Source organism: Dipodomys ordii, unplaced genomic scaffold, assembly GCF_000151885.1.
Source record: "Dipodomys ordii isolate 6190 unplaced genomic scaffold, Dord_2.0 Scaffold4, whole genome shotgun sequence".
Classification (NCBI taxonomy): Eukaryota; Metazoa; Chordata; class Mammalia; order Rodentia; family Heteromyidae; genus Dipodomys; species Dipodomys ordii.
In genome coordinates this window covers 1,701,415-1,721,744 of record NW_012267220.1, presented here as the reverse complement: position 1 = coordinate 1,721,744, position 20,330 = coordinate 1,701,415, and the positions used below count along the sequence as shown (strand labels likewise).

At 38.0% G+C, this 20,330-nt stretch overlaps 1 protein-coding gene across 2 annotated transcripts in view; it reads right to left on the bottom strand.

Annotated features, from left to right (window-relative positions):
* The window catches only part of Psd3 (pleckstrin and Sec7 domain containing 3), a 171,555-nt gene that overhangs the window by 26,267 nt on the left and 124,958 nt on the right, over positions 1 to 20,330 (bottom strand). For both annotated transcript variants that reach the window (XM_013024908.1, XM_013024916.1), the window contains one exon: positions 17,588 to 17,658. In XM_013024908.1, coding sequence (XP_012880362.1) covers positions 17,588 to 17,658 — 71 coding nt within the window. The remainder of the gene's footprint in view (positions 1 to 17,587; positions 17,659 to 20,330) is intronic.

The following is a 20,330-nucleotide window of genomic DNA, read 5'->3' as shown; positions in this document are numbered from 1 at the left end:
ATCTGAAAGAATCTCAACAACTTAAACCTTACCACTTGGAGCCACTATAAATATTCATGGTGCGTATTCTCAGGTAAAACTAAGATTAAAGAATATCAATTTTAGGCTGGTTTAGAACCATAAAGAATTTAGAATAAAATACTTCTACAGGCCTATGAAAAGGATGACCACAGTTACCCTTCGCTATGGTTCAAACATGGCTTCTGAGTTTCATCCTCTTAGTTGTAAGTTAATAGTATTGAGAAGATGGAAACTGAACCTACCATAATGTTGAGAAGTGGGGCTCATGTGAAGTGATTAATAATGTAATCATTAGATGTAGAATTTATGAGATTACACACACACATGCTATGTGACATGGTCCCACAGCTTCTACTTTTCTAGATATTAATAATTAGTTTTCTGGTAGAGCCATCACCTTTTTTTTTTGCCAATCATGGGGTTTGAACTCAAAGCCTGGGCACTGTCCCTGAGCCTCTCTGTGCTCAAGGCTAGTGCTCTACCACTTGAGCCACACTGCCACTTAAAGCTTTTTCTGAATAGTTTATTGGAGATAAGAGTCTCATAACTTTTCCTGCCAGGACTGGAAACCCTGATCCTCACATCTCAGCCTCCTGAGTAGCTAGGTTTACAGGCATAAGCCACTGGTACCTGGTTCATTTCACCAATTTTAAAGGCAAAACATAAACAATGAAATATATTCAGCATTTTAAATTTCTACTAGAAAACAAAGCACAAACTGTATTATTAAAAAAAGCAACTAGGTAGAGAGGGAACATTAGGAAACATCGAGAACTGACTAAAAGTAAATGACTTCATCTATGGAGTTACTTATGACTTCTTTATTTTTTAGGACTTCAAATAGAGGATAGTATTTAAACGATGGGATCAGGAAGGAAATAAGGTTCAAATTACCATAATCAAGCCATTTCAAACCTGAGACTATTTTCTTGGAAATTAAATATGGAACAGAGAGCAAGACAAACCCAATCAAGACATTTTCTGTAAGAAAAGAAAATGCTCTCTGACATCAATTACTATTCATTTTTCTCAAACAAACTAAGGGTGAAAATGACACCAAGAAACATGTTACTGTCCCATGTTCCCTGCAATCCATGTCTCCCCATTTGGTATGATTCATTACAGCACTCTCCCATCCTAGTCATTTCACAGTGCTATTTATTTTAAATTCATTTAAACCAAGGCATGAAAAGCTTTTCTTCCCACGATGTTTGTTAATTAAACCTCTTGTGAAGCTCAATCATAACACTCTAACACAAAAATCACCCAAGTATGCACAAATAATTGGCATCAAGCTTGAAAATTTGTATTCACAAGTGAATATAAAATAATTTGCAAAATGACCAAATCTCAATGGAGACTCATCAGCATCAATTAAAAACATACTCAGATTCTTCTTCCAAATATTATTTAATTAATTTCTTACTAATTAATATTGTTACATATAGTTAAATACATATAATCTATATTACATATACATATTATCTATCTATCTATCTAAGTTGAAACAGCTTTCTACAGGAAGAATGTAGTAAGGAAATCTGAGAATCTCCTCTTAGAAAAGTAACTGGTTCCCAAACTGGTCTCAAGTGGTGATCTTAAATGTGGCATTTAAAAAAGTGTTTTTGTTTTTTTTATAATTTGATTCCTATGTTTCTGATTCTTTCTAAAAAGAATTCAGTTTCATCCTTCTGTTTTTACCAGCAACCAAAGTGTTATGTTTCCAAAAGTCTGGAAGCTTGGAGTTGCAAGCAGCAAGTCAAAGGAAAACATGTTTTGGTTCATCACTCCACTAAGCATCTATTTACAACTCACAGCAATCAGCTTTTAAAGCTGAAACAAGTTTAGAGTTTCACTTGATTTTCTCATATTATATAAATTATGTTCTAGTCAGAAAGATGTGTCCTTCGTTGCTGTGGAGGGGAGAATTAAGACAGAATAAGCCAAAGAAGCTAAAGGAGTCATAACTGTCACATGAAAGAGCATGCACATAGCACTATATTCCACACTGAAATGATGTGGTAGTCCTAGCTTGTAAAAGGACTCATGAATTGTTGGCACTGAACCTTCCTCAGCCCACTGACAGTGCATTAGCAGATGAACTAGGGCTTGAAGTGCTCTCTTGGCAAGCTGCAGCTTCTGAGAGAGGCACAAGAAATTTTCCATGATAAATCTGACAAGTGAATCCGATTACCATCAACATCCCTTGCAAAAAATGACAAGATTCCTTAATTCAATAGTTGAGGAAACTTAAGTCTTAAGAAAAAAAACTTTTTTTAAAAAAGCAGAAATATTCCTCAACATTCATTCTTGCACATTTCTTCTATTTTTCTAATTACAACCACAATTAGGATGATAGGGGGCTACTTGCTCTGAGAAAGGCCTTGCTTGTGTAATTGTGACCACGTCGTCTTGTCTGGGACTCTCATCTCAGTTCCGTGTGAGGACCAGGTCAGGGTTTAACTCATGTTTCCCTCTGTGACTTCCACATGCATGGGGTGGGAATAATAATTATTGAAAGGATGGAGGGGGTGAAGAAATGAGAAGAGGAAAGAGGAAGAAGAGGAAAAAGGAAGGCAAGGAAATTGAGAGAGGAAGAAAGAAGAGGAAAAAAAGGGAGGCAGACATGAAGGGAAGGAGGGAAAAGGAGCAGGAAGAAAGCACTGCCAGTGACCTACACAGAAGAAGAACAAAGAAAGAGCTGAGTTTTTGACCCATCTCACATTTGATTAGCTGGGAAGAAGCAACAAACCACTGCATCAGTTGTGACTTCATTTTGTTTCTAAACTGACTGTGGTACAGGTTCTCCTCTAGTTTTGCTTATTTTTTCCAGCCCCAGCTAGTAATTCCTCTGTTCTTTTATGCGAAGCCACAATACCCACACACTGACAGATTCCTAAGCAAAATTTTACACCCTGGTCAGCATGCTGAGCAAACACACATAGAACCTGTACTACCCTCCCCGGGCCCAGCTTCCTACCGTGCTTCCTCCTTCCCCAGGTCTGGCCCTTCAAAAAAAAAACCCCAAAGGCTCCAATTATCCTATTGGACTGATGCTGCCTGTGCTGTCTGGTCCTTTTCCTTTCCTAGAAACCTTTACTTTCTCATCTGTCATACTAACTCTTGGTGAATACTTTGATTCTCCACACATGGGCAAAAGCCTTCAGACCTAAAACTGCTCAGAGACAAAAGTCCCTCTATCCTGACCCCAGTAAAGAACCAGTTTCTGTGGTCTAGGCATTCAAACTATAATCATGTTTTTCAACAGAATCTTTCAGAGTACCACAGCCTAAAGGCTTTATACCCACAGAAACTAGGTGTGTGCTACCAGTAATATCTTTCTATGAATATATGGTTTTTAAAAATTATGATTGTGTCCTAAATATCTCTTCCACAATGGTCATGCATCTCAGCTGGACTGGGTCTTTCATCTAAATGATGACAAATGAAAACTACGATCATTCTCTCTGCAGGGAGCACTAGGCTTCAAAGCCTCTTCCACATTTTGTTTGTCTTTTAAGCATTTAACATGTTTTGGAGGAGGATGAAAGAGGGTCCAAATATGCTTTTCAAAGCACGAAATGTCATAAAGCCAGCAGTTTCACAGAAGGGAATGAAAATGTCCTGAGCTCACAGGAAAGCAAAAAAAAGAGCTGCAGGGGACCCTGCCTAGATCAGCTGGCCCTAGGAGCTATGGCCCTTGGCATAGCCGACTAGCTGCCATTATGACCATCTGGGAGTTCTGGACACTTCAGTGGGCTGCTTCTGCCTACACTTGGCTCACTACTGATTATACCTACACTTGAAGCCTGTAGTTTCCAACTGGACTTTTACAACTTTATAGGCAATTTCTTCTCCAGTGATCCAAAGAATGAGGAGATGATTTAGTTTGCTATCACATTACACTGGTGCTCTTGTCATCTAGGACAGAAAGCTCCCAGGATACTTGTGATAGCGAAACTAAATCTTTCCAGAATGAACTGATTTTTCTCTTCTAAAGATACAAGTAAGGCAAGTATCAAGAACCTGACCTGATGAGTAAAAGAATCAATAGTCAAGTTCAAAGTAATTCATTGCCATCAATAACGAGCTACCTACATCTACCACTCATAACCCTTCCATCAATCACCTGATAATTTCTTTAGCATAGTACAGTTTTGTCAGAACCAGTCCTTTAGCAGGAATCCCATCATAAGTCTCTCAAAAATACTTCCAAGAAAGGGGTAGAGGCTTGCAGGGACAGACACATTCTATGACAGAAACTGGGACTGATGAATAACAGTAAAAGCTTACTAAAGCATCCAGCTACTAAAGGATATATTCTATTGGTAAGTCCTCTATAGAGCTAATAGATAGGAAGTTAACATTCAAACATCATCAGAAACACTATCAGGGCCAAGAACTCAATAATTATCATCAGCTCTTAATACTTTGTTACTTTAGAGCATAGCGGGACCATGAATGTAATATTAGACTCCTCTCTAAGGTACACTGTGGTTCAAGAGTCAGAATTTTACTGCCAACAAACAGGACATGCATTTCTTAGTATGAGCTGAGTGGGCTCCAGGGCTAATTTCTATTATGCCACAAGTAAATAGGGATGCATTCTTAGTTCTAAGACAAACTAAGCCACTCTGCCTACTCTAAATGCTCTATTGTAGCATTGGAGTCTTAGCCTTGAGTGTGCAAATAGCCTTGAGTTGTCAGCCCCTGTGGTGGTGGTGTATCTCACAGACTTTATCTTAGAGTTTCAGAAACTGTGGCTGAGCTGGGCACCAGTGGTTCATGCCTATAATTCTAACTGCGAAGGAGGTTGAGATCTGAGGATTGTGGTTTGAAGCTATCCTGGGCAGAGTCTCCAGTGAACCACTAGAAAACTGGAAATGGCACTGTGGTTAAGTGGCAGAGTAGCCGGGCACTGGTAATCCTAGCTATCGAGGAGGCTGAGATCTGAGGATCATGGTTCAAAGCTAGCCCGGGCAGAAAAGTCCGTGAGACTCATCTCCAATTAACCACCAGAAAACTTGAAGTGGTGCTGTGGCTCAAGTAGTCGAGTGCTCGCCTTGAGCTGAAACGCGCAGGGATAGCACCCAAGCCCAGAGTTCAAGCCCCATGACCGAACAACAACAAAAACGTGGTAGAGTACTTGCCTTGAGCAGAAAAGCTCAGGGATAGTGCCCAGGCCCTAAGTTCAAGTCCCATGCCCGACCAAAAAAAAATTCGAAAACCAGAAACTGTTATTGGTTATTCACCAAAATTTATTCAACTTACATTGTTTTCCTATACATTTTTTCAAGCATCCCTGAGCTACAATCCAGCCCTTTACACTTGGTTTAATAAGTCATGTTACCTGGTGTTTTTCATGAGATGACGTTTAAGAATTCACTAGCCACTCGTATTGGTATTCTCATCTCCAGTGTCAGCCCAAACTCTGTAGGGAGTAGACACTATGTTTGTTTCTTGCATAGCACTCCAGGTCATTAATAATGTAATTGGTTCTGCCTTTACTAACTATCCTGTTACTCTGTGTATTTACTTTTCACTTAGGCAACTTTGAGGGGGCCACAGCGGGAAATGGAATAAGTGGTGGCACGGAAGAGTGTGTAAAACCTAAAGAAGTAAAACAAGGGCTTTGGATGTCAAAACATACCCAAGGAAAAGACAAGATGGACTTATTTCACTTTAGAGATAAATCAGTAACAGGAAGGAAAGAGAGTCAGTAGAAATGAGACAGGCATTGGGGATCTGCTGTTTGTAAAAGTTACAGGAAGCGGTTATCAGAAAAGATGAGGCGACAGGAAGATCAATGTGGAAACTTCAAGCTAAGTTGTCTATTCACCTGCTGCCTCTGCGATCTGGATGCCACGCTCACCACCCACCAAAACTGCTTTATCAATAATTTTCTGGTTGCTGAATTAATGTAGCACTTTCTAATTGCTATTTCCCCTTTTTACAAAATGAAACCTTCCAACATTTCTTAGTTTGCTCAGGTTCCTTTGCAGTGTCTTCTTAGAGCTCACATTTAATGTCTATACCACTGGTTCCATCCTTGATCTTACTCTACAAGATCTGAATGACATTTATTCCAATGGCTTGAATTAACAAATATTTGTTGATGATATTCCAGATCTGTATTTTGAGAGTCTTTCCTTGGCTCCAGATCTGAAAATGGATAATTGACCATTGAACATACCCATTTATTATCCCAAAGACACTTAGAATTCAACCTCAAACTGGTATCTCTAATTATACTGCTTCTCTACCCCTTTACCGTACTCTGGTTCCAGTAAATCTGGTCTGTGTATGGCTACTTGAGTTTGATAATAATCCAGACTCCATTATACAACCAGATGGATCTTTCTAAACTATAAATATGATATCTCCCTATTTGGAACACTCTTGATAAGTATGACATGGTTCTAAGATTATTTCAACTCTTTAATACGGTTTCCTAGGCTCTTCACAGCCAGTTTATGTCACCTTTTACACTCCACGAAGCCATAGCTGTGGTCTCACACATCTAGATATCCACACAGATTTGTTCTTGCTAGAATCACACTATATGACTAACTTCTACTTGTCTTCTAAATGACACTTGCCTCATAATTATTTCCATGATCTTCCTGGTTCTCTCTAATGTTCAATTAAATGTTCCTCTTCCCGTCTTTGTTTACATAGCATGTTTCCTTTTATAGTGGTTTAATAAACTACATTGAATTGTTCTTTCTTTTTAATCGTTCTACATAGAATATACTTTAGGCTTACAATCATGACTCTAATGTATAATATTCTAAGCACCTGGCAGAAGTCCTAACCTATTAGATGTATTCATTATTGATTTACTTCCTAACATTAATGTTAGTTTCTTGGCCAAAGTTCAACTCATAATGGATACTTTTAGGTGTTAATCTGAGAATTCTCCAGTAGTGTGGGGTGGGGGGGGGGGATGGTGACTTATCAGGATATTTCATAGTACCGGAAGACAATAGGAAGAATATCTGAAAATAGAACTGTGTTAGAAATCTCAAAGTTTACTTGCTCTTACTAGGAGGCAGCTAGAAACAGTTCTACATTTTAAAGAGTACAGAGAATAGTGAAAGACTTCTTTGTTACTTTTGTAGAACTGAGAATTGAATCCAGAGCCTTGTGTATGCTAGCTAAGCTCTCTAAGACTTAAACCATACCCCTCCACCCTACAGGTTTTTTAATGGTTTAAAAAAATTTATTGTCAAGATGATATACAGAGGGGTTATAGTTACATAAGTAAGGTAGTAAGTACATTTCTTGTTCAACTTGTTACCCTCTTCCAACCATGTTCTGCTCAGCAGAACATGGCTTCCTTTTTGTTCACTCCTATCTGACAGGAACCTGCATTGTTCTCATAACCCAATGCTGCCTTCATGGTCCACTGGGGCCAGTTCTCAGAAAAACCTCACCCCTGTCCTTCCTAAAAGTGCACATTATCTCTGGTAAGTCAGTCCACAGTAGCTGCCTGATTTTACAACTAATATCTTCCTGATTTTGCTATATTAGACCCTGGGATTCTCCTCTGTGCCCCTTGACTCTCCAACTCTGCCTCTGGATACTTGGTGGCCCTCTGCAGTGGTGATTAAAGTCTGATCTGATCTGTTGAGGTCTCTGTCTCCTATCTTTATTTTTGTCTGCTTGATTTTTCCTAATATTATATATGTTAATTTTTATTGTTATTGTAAAGGTGATGTACAGAGGGTTAGTTATGCAAGTCAGGTAATGGATACATTTCTTTTTGAAGAGTTTCACTTCTTCCCTTATTTTCTCCCAGTTTCTCCATCTCGAAACCTGCCCCCTCCTCAACAAGTTGTGTAGTTCATTTTTACTATAGCCCACACTACCAACTACTTATTTTACAGCCAGGTTGGCATTCCTTTTGGTTGAAATAAATAGTGCTCTGATAGATAACACATGGCCAAATTTTGTATTCTCCTTAAAAAATGTATAATTTTCTTTGTACCAGTTTTTTTTTCTGTTTATAAAAGGAATTTCACAACATTCTTTGAAAGAAGACTTAACATCATATGCCAGCAGCACCTTACATCTGGAGAGCCAATCTTTTTGGAACCTTAATCCAACCTGGTATGGAATCTCTAATGTTTAGAAAGTTGTTCCCTTGACTGGATGGCTCAAACTCATACCAACACAGTTCTGAGGAAGAGGCCAGGAGCTAGCAAAATCTCGTAGCTTAAAAATATCATTATTTTCCTGTTCCTAGGCTCACCCTGAGATGGAGTGGGTGGAAATCCAGTGGCTAGGTATTCAAAAAAATGGTTTTGCCAAAGACAGCTGTGCTCCGAACAGAGATTTTAGAGGAAACAAAAAAAGTGAGCTAAGAGATGGGATTTACATGGGAAACAGTTGCTATACATGAAATGTAACTTCAAAGGGAGGTTTCCTACAGGGACAAAGTTAGCTGAACCCAGCATGTACACACACACTGATCTGGTGGAGTCCATAGAAACGGACTTATAAATTAGCAGCTGTGCTAACTCTGGGAAAATAAAGACAATACAAAATATATATGGCATCCTAAGAAGACATATAATCTCTGAATATTAGCAACTATCTCCATAGATCTGGTAGACTTCTAAGGAAGACTGGTTTTACAAAAGAATAATTCTTTAATTTTATTTCACGTGGTATTATTATGATTTTAAATTTTAAAGTAACAATAAGTCAAATATACTTTTTCCAATGGTTATGTCCCCACTCCACAGCAGCTTACCATCTCAGTGGCACTGGCGTGTATGGCTGCACGTAGGGCTGCATCTGATCTAGTAACACAGGTATTGTATGATTGGATTCAGTACTGGAGATATTGCATGGAAAATAAGGCCTTTTCTCCAGAGACACGTGTGGAAAGGCAGCTAAAGCATTGTGTAAGCTGTATAGCAACATGTGCTCATGTACTGCAAACAAAAAAACTCCAAATGGATAAGATTCCTTTTTCTCAGAATATCCAATTGCCAATAATTAATGTGCTGAGGAGTGGTTGTGGGGGGACAGTGTCACCAAATGCTATGAAGAATGAAAGTTGCAACTATCTAGAAGGAGCTAAGAAACATGTCTCAAGAACTGTAAGTAGTTTCTACCATGTGACTCACACTCTTAGGAGTCTGTGTTAAGGAAATAAGCTGACATTGTCTCACACACACACACACACACACACACACACACACACACACACACACAATTGTGACTGTAAAAGCATGAAAATATGTCTGAAAATTGAATAAAGTTAAATTATGACAAATACATTTAATGGAAAATATTGCATTTAAAAACAAACTTTGTCCCTATAGAGGAGATATATAACCATCATCATTTCAGTCACCAGATACCAAGAAAAAAAAAGTTCTGAAAAAGTTTAATGGGAAAGTGCTTAATGACAAACATGCAGAATGAGAAGGATGAGATGCCAAGACGAAGTTATCAGGAGTCCAAATAAATTAAAAATCATTTCCTGGGAGTGATGTTATCATAACTGCAGAATAGGGGTTCCAGCTCTCATTCCCCTAGGGAAATACTGATTTAATAATGACATATAAACAACAACAACAAAAACCTATCAAGAGAATGCCAGAATACAATTCAGAAGCTGCAGTGACACAGGGGAGCCCACATCTGAGAAAATCACATTGAGATGTGGAGGAAGAGCAATTTTACTTTCCCCACAACAGTTCCTCCCCTTCATCTGGCACTGCTTAGAATACCATGGCCCACGACCTCTCTCAGGAGAAAAGAGAGTGGAACATGCCTTCAGTGTTCAGGCTTTTCAGAGGTTGCCCAAGAAAGGAACTTATCTTGGCTCCTTATAAACTGCATACTTTGGATGCTTAGGGACTGCTCAGAACAAAGGAAATTGGTGGGCGGCTTGCTGTAGCCAGCACAGCTTGGTGCAGCTGAGAGAAAGACATTCAATCTGAGGTTTTGCCCACAGAAGGAAGGGAAAGAGAGGAGTCTAGGTGGCCAGTAGTCTAGGTTTTCAAGGGCTACATGAGACACTAATTGTTTCCTTGTCCCACTTTATTCAGAACACTAACATAACTGGCACAATTTGATGTCTGGGGCTGCTGAGAACAATGCAGAATGACAGGTACCTTGGTGGATGGTACAGCTCTAGTGAGGAAGAATACAAGTCAATATTTCTCCCTAGGAGAAAGAGAGACTCAGAGTCTCAGAAGACTGAGGCACTGGTGTCTGGTCTGATTCATCTGTTTCAGGGCATTTATAGGGAGCTGGCATACACTGTGCCTGGTAGTTGCTTACAATAAGGGAAAGAGAATGGCTTGCTGCTGTAGAGACAGACAACCTGCAGTGCTGTAGTCAGAGGGTACACAGATTAGGAGCTTACATAAAAGAAGCTAGCAAGCCTCTATAATTGAGAAACTGATACACAGACCTAGAGAAGTAACATTTCTCCTAGGATCCAGGTTTCCATAGCCAGGCTAAGTGGTGAGAGTTTTTCCCTGTACCAAGTCAGTCCTTAAACAGGGAGAGATGGTTATTTCTTCAAATGTGCATATAGCAAAGCAAAACAAAATAAGACAAAAAGAGGAAAACAAGCTCCAAAGGAACAAAACAAATCTGCAAAAATTAACTCTCAGGAAATTAAAGTATATGTATTATCTAACATAAAACTAAAATAACTACCATAAAGATGTTCAGAAAGTTCAAGAAATTAATGAATAAATATAAGGATGAAAGAGGAAAAAAATTCAGATTGAAAAATATAGCAATGAAACTGGAATATTTAGCTGAAGAGTTAACAGTAGATTTGAAAAGTAGATGACAGAATTAGCAAACTTGAAAATATGTCAATTGAATTTTTTAAATTTTAATTTTCATTTATTGTTATTGTAAAGATGATGTACAGATGGGTTACAGTTATATAAGTCAAGAAAAACAAAATATACTCATTAATTGAGAACAAGACTGAAATCAGTAAAACAACTGCATTTTTAATAGGCCCAAGAAAAGAAAAGAAAAAAAAACCTAGGAATTAACTTAACCAAAGATGTGAAGGATCTCTATTATGAAAGCAAATTGAAGCAGATTTAAGGAAATGGAAAAACCTTTCATGTTCTTGGATGGAAGATTAACATCACGAAAACGGCAATTCTGCTCAAAGCAATTTACAAATTCAATGTAATATCCATCAAAATTCCAACAACATTCTTCAATGATACAGAGAAAGCAATAAAAAAAATTCATATGGAAAAATAAAAGACCCTGAATAGCATAAACAATCCTTAGCAGAATGAACAGTACTAAAGGAATATCAATACTAAACTTTAAACTCTATTACAAAGCCACAGTAATAAAAACAGCTTGGTACTGTCACAAGAATGGGCCTGAGGATCTATGGAACAGAATAAAAGACAGACATATACCAACAGATCCATAGCCATCTACTATTTGATAAGGGAGCCAAAAACACAGGGTGGAAGAAAGACAGCCTCTTCAACAAATGGTGCTGACAGAATTGACTATACACATGCAGAAAACTGAAACTACATCCTTATATATCACCCTGCACCATATTCAATTCTACATGGATCAAAGACCTCAATGTAAGACCAGATGCCATGAAAGCATTACAGGAAGATGTAGAGGAAACAACAGAACTTCTAGGCATGGGTCGAAATTTCCTAAGATCCATATTCACAACAAATCTAACTACATAAATGGTATTACAACAAACTAAAGAGTTTCTACATGGTAAAGGACATAGCTCACAAGATAAATAGAAAGCCCACAGAATGGGAAAATATTTTTACTAGGTTTGCATCAGACAAGGGCCCCATATCTAAAATATACTTAGAGCTCAAGAAACTAAATACCCAAAAATAACCCCCCAAAGAAACAACCCAATTAATAAATGGGCTATAGACGTAAAGAGAGACTTCTCAGAAGAATAGACACATGAAGACATGTTCAACATCTCTGGCCATTAAAAATGCAAATCAAAACAACGTTGAGCAGGACTAGTGGCTCACACCTATAATTCTAACTACTCAGGAGGCGGAGATCTGAAGATTGCAGTTCGAAGCCAGCTGGGGCAGAAAAGTCCCAGTGAGACTTTTATTTAACCACTCAAAAACTCCAATTAACCAGTCAAAAACTAGAAGTGAAACTGTGGCTCAAAGTGGTTGAGCACTAGTGTTGAGTATAAGAGATCAGAACAGTACCCAGGCTCTGAGTTCAAGCCCTCCATCCTCCAAAAAATTAAAAAATTAAAAAACAAACAAACATTGAGATTTCACCTTACTCCAGTCAAGAAAACTAACAATAACAGCTGCTGGCAAGGATGTGACCAAAAGGGAACACTACTACTACACTGCTGGTAGGAATGTAAACTTGTTCAACTACTCTGGAAAGCAGTATGGAGGTTCTTCAAAAGACTAAACATACAGTGTCTCTATGACAGCAAATCCATTCTTGGGGGTTTATCCTATAGACCACAAACAAGTTTATACTAAAGCTACCAGCACAACCATGTTTACTGCAGCTAAGATATGGAATCAATCCATATACCCCTCCATGGAAGAATGGATCAAGAAAATGTGGTATATATACACAATGGAATTCTTTTTTAAAAAATAATTTATTGGGATTAAGTAATTATGTAAATTTCACAAATTTCACAGTGTTGTGAGATAGTGATACTTAATAATTAAAGTCACAAACACATTTTAACCTTCACAAGGCAAATTGTCATTATCACAGTCTATAAAGTTTGTGAATTAGCCGGGCACTGATGGCTCACACCTCTAATCCTAGCTACTCAGGAGGCTGGGATCTGAGGATCATAGTTCAAAGCCAGCCGGGGCAGCAAAATCCAACACTTAGCTTTAATAAGTTTCTTAAGATTTAGAAACAAATTTAGAAAATAAAATGATTAAGAGGACATTCCACAAAATGGCAACTATAAAGAAAAGAGGGATGGTCATATTTATACCAGAAAAACTGACTCCACATCAAAACTGTCAAAGGAGACAAAAAACAATTATGAAAATCTTTTTTTTGGGGGGGGGGTCCGGTCATGGGGCCTGAACTCTGGGCCTGGGCGCTGTCCCTTAGCTCTTCAGGTCAAGGCTAGTGCTCTACCACTTGAGCCACAGCGCCACTTCCAGCTTTTTTCTTTTTGCTTATGTGGTGCTGAGGAATCGAACCCAGGGCCTCATGCATGCAAGGCAAGCGCTCTACCACTGAGCCACCTTCCCAGCCCCAATTATGAAAATCTTATATCTAGAAATTTTATACCTACAAAATAAAGAATCCCAAAGTTAGCAGAAAAAAGAATACAGAAGAAGTAACAGAAGAAACAGCAGAAGAAATAATTGGGATAAGAACAGAAACAAATGAAATGAAGAATAAAAAACAAATAGAAAAAAATCAGAAAAACTAAAAATTTGTTTTTCACCTGCAAAATTGACAAAACTTTAGCTAGACTAAAAAAAAAGTTAAGAACACTTAAAATCAGATAAAAATACTAAAATTGATGCCAATAAAATTAAAAGGATTATAAAAAACTACCAGAACAATTATACAGCATACTTTGGGCAATCTAGAAGATATGGATTACTAGAAATATATAACCTGCCAAGGCTAAATCATAGAGAAACAGAAAATCTGAACAGGTCCATACTGAATAAGAAGCCTAAATCAGTACTGAAAATCTTCTTAACAAAGATAAGCTGAGAGTCATTGCTTTACTAGTGAAATAATTCTATCAGTTAATCAAAGCCAACACTTCTCAAATACTTCCAAAAAACTGAAGAGAAGGAAACACTTCCAAAAATTTTTTATGAGGCCAACATGATCCTGATACCAATTCTGGAAAAAACAAAACACTGAAATAAAATTACCAAATTATCATATAATACCCTTGATGTACACAGATCTTAAAATACTAACCAAAATGCTAGTACATTGACTTTAATAGTATAGTAGAAGGATCATGTACCCAAAGCAACAGAGCCTTATTATTAAGGATAGAAGAAGAGATCAACATATGAAAATTAAACAAGGTGACATACTACCTATAAGGATAAAAATTTATATAACTACCCTAAGCAATGCAGAAACAAACTTATTCTTTCAAATAATACCTTAAAAATACTTAGAATGTGACACACTCTTAGACATAGCCATAAATGTAGAAAATCTGAATATTCAAAAAATACCTGTTAGAACTAATGAAATCATCAAAATTTTATGATATAAATCAATGTATACTACATCTGTTAAATATTCATACACTAAGAATAAAAATAAGGAAATTGGTAATTCATTTATATTATCAAAAGATATATCAAATCCACAGAAATAAATTTGATGAAGAGAAAATGTTCACACTGAAAACAAAACATTGCTCAAAGAAATTACTCACAAATAAATAGATGAGACATGGTCACATCTTTAAATACAAGATTTAATATTATTAAAATGTAGATTTAATGCAGTGTCTAATAATGGCATTTTTCCAGAAGAAAAGCCAATCCCAGATTTCATAAAAAAAGAAGTCATGAAAATCAAAACAATCTTTAAGCAATAATTATTTCTGGAGCACTCACATGAGTGATTTTAAACATAATAAAAAGCTACAGTATCAAAATAGCATGGTACTAGAATAAAAGCAGAAAAAAATCAACAGTTTTCTCAAATGGCAAACCTAATGAAAAGGAAAAAATATTTGTAATATCTCTGATATTACAAATATTTGCAAAAAACAAAACCACACCTGTTTGCAAAAGCATCGACTTGAACAAACATTATTCTAAAGAGAACTATATAAATGATAAGGATTAGCTGGGCACTGGTGGCTCATGCCTGTAATCCTAGTTACTCAGGAGGCTGAGATCTGAGGATCGTGGTTCAAAGCCAGCCTGGGCAGGAAAGTCCGTGAGACTTTTATCTCCAATAAACCACTAGAAAACTGGAAGTGGTGCTGTGGCTCAAGTGGTAGAGCACTCACCTTGAGCTGAAGAGTGCAGGGACAGCACCCAGGCCTAGAGTTCAAGCCCCATGACCAAAAAAAAGATAAGGATTGTTAAAACATTGTTCAACATCACTGTTATTAGAAAAATGTAAATGTGATATATGTTTTATAATAAAACATATTATATATATATATATATAGCCACACATATATATGTACATATACACACATATATATACACACTTACTGGGACTCATTTTTTGGTCTAAGCTCCTAAAACCCTCAGAATCTGCTGATTGCTAATAACTAAGTGTCTTTTGTAGGCTATTGTGATTAGTGGTAGGTGTCCCTAGATCATTTTAGGATGGAGAATTGGTAGCCATAAAAATCAAGTCAGAATTTACAATCCTATTCTACAACCTCTCTGGAGAAGAGGTGAAGGACTAAAAGGTGAGTTGCTCATCATATACCAATGATTTTTATCAAACATGCTTAAATAATTAAACCTCCATAACCCACCCCCCCCAAGGAGTCCAACAACAGTGGCTCAGGCCTATAATCCTAGCTAGTTTCAAAGCCATTCTGGGCAGCCAAAACTGAGAAACTCTTATCTACAATTCACCAGCAAAAAGAAAGCTAAAAATGGAGGTGTGGCTTGAGTGAAAAAGCCAATCCAGAATGCAAGACCCATAGGTTTAAAGCCCAGGATTGGTAGGGGTCGGGGAGGGGAGAAGGAACAGAACACAACAGGAAAAAAAAAAACAAAAACAAAAACAAAACTAAAAGGGCTGGGCTGAGAAGAGCTTCTCAGTAGCTGAACAGATGGAGGTTCCTGGAGCGCAATATGCCTGTAGAGGGCATGGATGCTCTGACCCCTCTCCCATATCCTGCCCTGTGTTTCTCTTCCATCTGCCTGTTCATCTGCATCCTTTGTAATGTCTTCATGATTAATGGGTAAATGCAAATAAAATGGCTCCCGAGTTCTGTGACCTACTCTGGTGAATCATTCTAACCTAAGGAGGGGTCATGGGAACCCCAGATTTGTAGCTGGTTGGTCAGAAGCATAGAGAATAATCTACCAGCTGTGACTGGAATCTAACGTAGGGGACAGTCTTGTGGGATTAACCCCCAAACTGTGGGATGTGAAGCTATCTCAGTGCAGTGTCCTATTAGAATGGATTAGAGGACAAACTTCTGGTGTCCACTGGCCGGTGTGGGTCACGGAAGTGTTCTTTATTTGGTATGAGAGTACAGAGTGGAAAAACACTTCTAGCTTTTCTTATTTCTAATATGAATCAGAACCACAGCTAGTTCTCAGTCTCTGTTAGGATGGCTATTAAACAAATAAATAAATAACAAGGGCTGGTGAGGATGTGAGGAAACGGAAGCCCTATATCCTACTGTGGTGATACAAAATGGCAGAGTCATTTTGAAAAACAACATGGAGGTTCCTCACTACAATCCAATGCATTCACCACTCTTTACAGCATTCAGTGCATCATTCACAGCAGCCAAAGATGTGGAGATAATGTTAAGTGTCCATGAATGGAAGAACAAATACAAAATACGAAATATACATTAAAAAAAACACTGAAATGGAGGGAATACTGAAAAGGATAGAGAGCTGAAACATTCTATAAAATTCTACATGATTCCCCTTACATGAGTCACCTAAAACAGTCCAACTCAGAGAACCAAAGCCTAAGGATAACCTTGAGGAGCCGAGGAGGGGGATGAATGGAGAGCTGCTCTGGAGAGGTTCAGCCACACAAGAGCAAAGTTCTCTAGATGTGTTATACAGCATTGCAATTATAGTACAATTACAAGGACAAATCTCATGTTTTAGCAAATATGCATACGCACACACAAATCTGTGTTTTGCTTCCTCTTATCCTTAATTTGATTCCTGTATCTTGATAGGGGGTACCAGAATTCTGTTGGGCCCTGGGAAGTTTTCAGAAAACAATTCCATCAACATGCAACTTTCCTTTTTCCACTCACATAGAGCTGGTCAGGAACTACCCTCCAATGAACCAGAAACAATAAACTGAATCCCAAATCGATTTCCAGATTTGGAGACTGAAAGAACAAATCCTGACAGGGAGGAGAGTGGTATAGTAATTTGGAATACATCCATTTGCACTGCATGTACAAAGATTTCAGGACTCAATGAAAACACATGTGTCTAATTGTAAGTAGGTTTGAAACTAAGCTAGCAAGAATCAGGATATAAATGAAAGCTGAAACTATAGTATAAATACCTATGGAAGCAGATGCTGACACAAGTCTATACTTGCACCTGCTAGATGAGGTCTAACTTACCAACTTACGTTCCATACTTCTTTCTGCACAAGAGAACATGGCCCATCCATTCTTTTGGTTGTGTGTGTATATGTATACTCCACAATAATTTGTTCACCAGAAATATGGACACACATACACACAGGAACACACACACAAACTTTTAAGTATCAATTAAATAGTCTTATGAATGTTTGGTGCAGCATTTTTTTAAAACCAAGTATTGGGTTACTTTCAATTATTGTTTCATAAAATTATGTGTTTTATTTTTATCCACTGTACTTTTACCTTTTGCAAGTAAAGGACAGTTCCCTTCAGGACAGCATAAAAGGTTTTCCATCCTCGCTTTCCTCTTGGAGCTAAAAAAGCAAAAAAATATAAACTTTTACTTCAAAGAAATGAACACTTAAAAAAATGAACACTTTAAAAGAAAAATATAAAACATCAGTATAATGATTGTGTCTCAATATTTTATTAGCTATCAGATGACAATGAGAATTAAAATTTTCTTGAACCTTATGGTATATGAGGCAATATTATAAAACATTTTCCATGAGTTTTCTTAATCTTTATAATAATTCTGCCAAATAGGTGTGAGCACTCTCCTCTTTTTACTAAACAGAAGCAAAAAGAAATAGCCTCCTCGTGATCATACAATTGGGGAGGACCATCCAGAAAACGAATCCAGGAGCAAGGCTCTCCCCCTTCCCTTCCAGATGATTTACTAACTGGGAAGGCAAAAGGGCTGACATATTACTTCAAGAGAAGGGCTAGATTGTGAAAGGACTGCTCAGCTTTTTCTCCCACATCCTCCTGAGTGGATCACAGCTTTAATTGATGTCATTCCTACAGATCTGACACAGATACTGTCACGACTTCTTCTCCTAAAGGACTCTTTCCCTAGAATGTGAATGACTTGGGAGTGAGCATCGTTCATTTTCACAATTCACAGGGCCTACCCCAGTGCAAAGCAGCTGTTAACTGCTGTAAAGAAGATTGCCCAAGTTAATTAATGGTTTCAGAAGTCTCTTATATTCTTTTTGTTTTGCTAGAATATAAAGAATTTCTCCATTTGCTTAATAAATGCCTACTCATTTTTTCAGACAAAAATACAGATTACTAAAAAGGAGATGGGAGAATGTAGAAGAGTTGAGGGGAGAATGCAGCCAAGAATCCAATAGACAGCTTACAAAGTTAAGAAAAATGAATGAAAGGGGTGGGGATGGGTGAGAATGTTGACAGAGGTGACATTTATCAAGACACATTGCATTCATAGACTGCTTTGTTAAATGGCAGCTCCTCTGCACAACTGTTTACAGATAGTAATAAAAAGAAAAAACGTGAGTTTACATTCTCAAATATGTATATCATGTGCTTTGATAATATTCACCTTCCCACTTGTCTTTCCCTGATCATCACTTCAACTGGTTCCCCATTCCTTTCCCTGAGGTGTTTCCTCTTGCTACTTTCATGTCATTTTTATTTTTCATCTAGATTCTGCATATGACAGAAAACATTTAACATTTAACATGCTGATCTCCAGCTTCATATACATTTTCAAGTAAATGAAATACTTTTGTTTTCTTAATGTCTGAGTAACACTTCACTGAGCCTACCTACTACATTTTCTTTATCTACTCTCCATAGTTTAGCTATCATGAATAGTGCCATGGGTATAGGGGTATCTCAATCGTATGCTGAGTTTACTTCATTCAGATATATACTCAGGGGTGAAAGTGCAGGATCATATAGCACTCCAGGAACATCTACACTGCCTTCCATAGTGGCTAGTTTACACTCCCACCAGGAGTGTATAAGTTACCTCCTGCCTACCCTAGCATCCTTGCTGACATCTGATGCAGCTTCCAATTATCCTTAATACTAATAAATTTAAAATCTGTAACTGGAAAATGTTGTCACCCAAATGTCGTTTTCCTAACCATATTAGTTCAAACATACAGTGGAAGTCATTTATTCCTTTCTCAAATATTTGGCTGTCTTTAGGGCCTCTGAAACTTGGATACCTGACTCATTTAGGAAGTATATTATTCTGAAGCAAATTCTTTAAATGCCATTTGAATGAGTTCTCGGAACTCATGGGCTTGGAGGGCAGGTGAATACCCACCTACAGAGCCCAAGTGCTCTTGCCAGCACCATACTGAGAGCCCACCTGGCAAGCAAGGCTTCAGCACGTCGGCTCTGCAGGCTTCCAGGGAAAGAAAAAAAAAACGGCATCCCTTCTGTTCCCACTAGGTGAGATTTAAAAGTGTCTCCTCCATAAAAAAAATATACCTAATTGCCTTCATAAAGGAAGTATCTGTCCAGTATGAAAGAAGTCTACAGATCAAACACATAAAGAGGTGAATTCACTATACTGCCCAATGAAGGCAAATTCTGGTGTTACTGCACACAGAGGTGAGCCTGGGCTGTGGGAATTGTCAGAGCTCAGGGCCAGAGACCATGGGGTGTGGTGGAGGCAGCAGACAGGAACACAGACCATCTGGGTTCCAAACCCTTCTACTCCTTGCCTTAACTCAAACCTGTCCTCACCCCCACTGGGTGACTGGTAACTCCTGACAAGTCATTCAAGCCCTCAGGACTTGAATCCTTCAATTCAGAATGTGGGTACTTCACATAAGTTAAGGTAAAGCACTGGCTAAGTATGGAAAGAAGACTTTAGAGAAAATCCTGTCATTTCTACAGTACAGTCATGGGGCCTGCTGCTGAAGAGCTTTCCTTGTAGCCCCAAAATTAGGTTAGTGGGATCCTGAGGTTCCTTCAGCTCAAAAATCTGCAAATCTATTTGCTTTTATCATTTCCACATCAAGCCTACTGGAAACAGGTTCCACAGAGCTCTCCATGTGAAATGTGCATTGAGCATCATACCTGACAACAAATGCTAAATCACTCTCTCTTTCTCATCTTCTACAGACATGTCAGACTTCCTCCTGACTTTAGTCAGTAACAATTGAGCTAAGACAGGAAATAGCCCTCCTAATAAGACATTCAAGAAGTGAGGATGCTCCAGTAG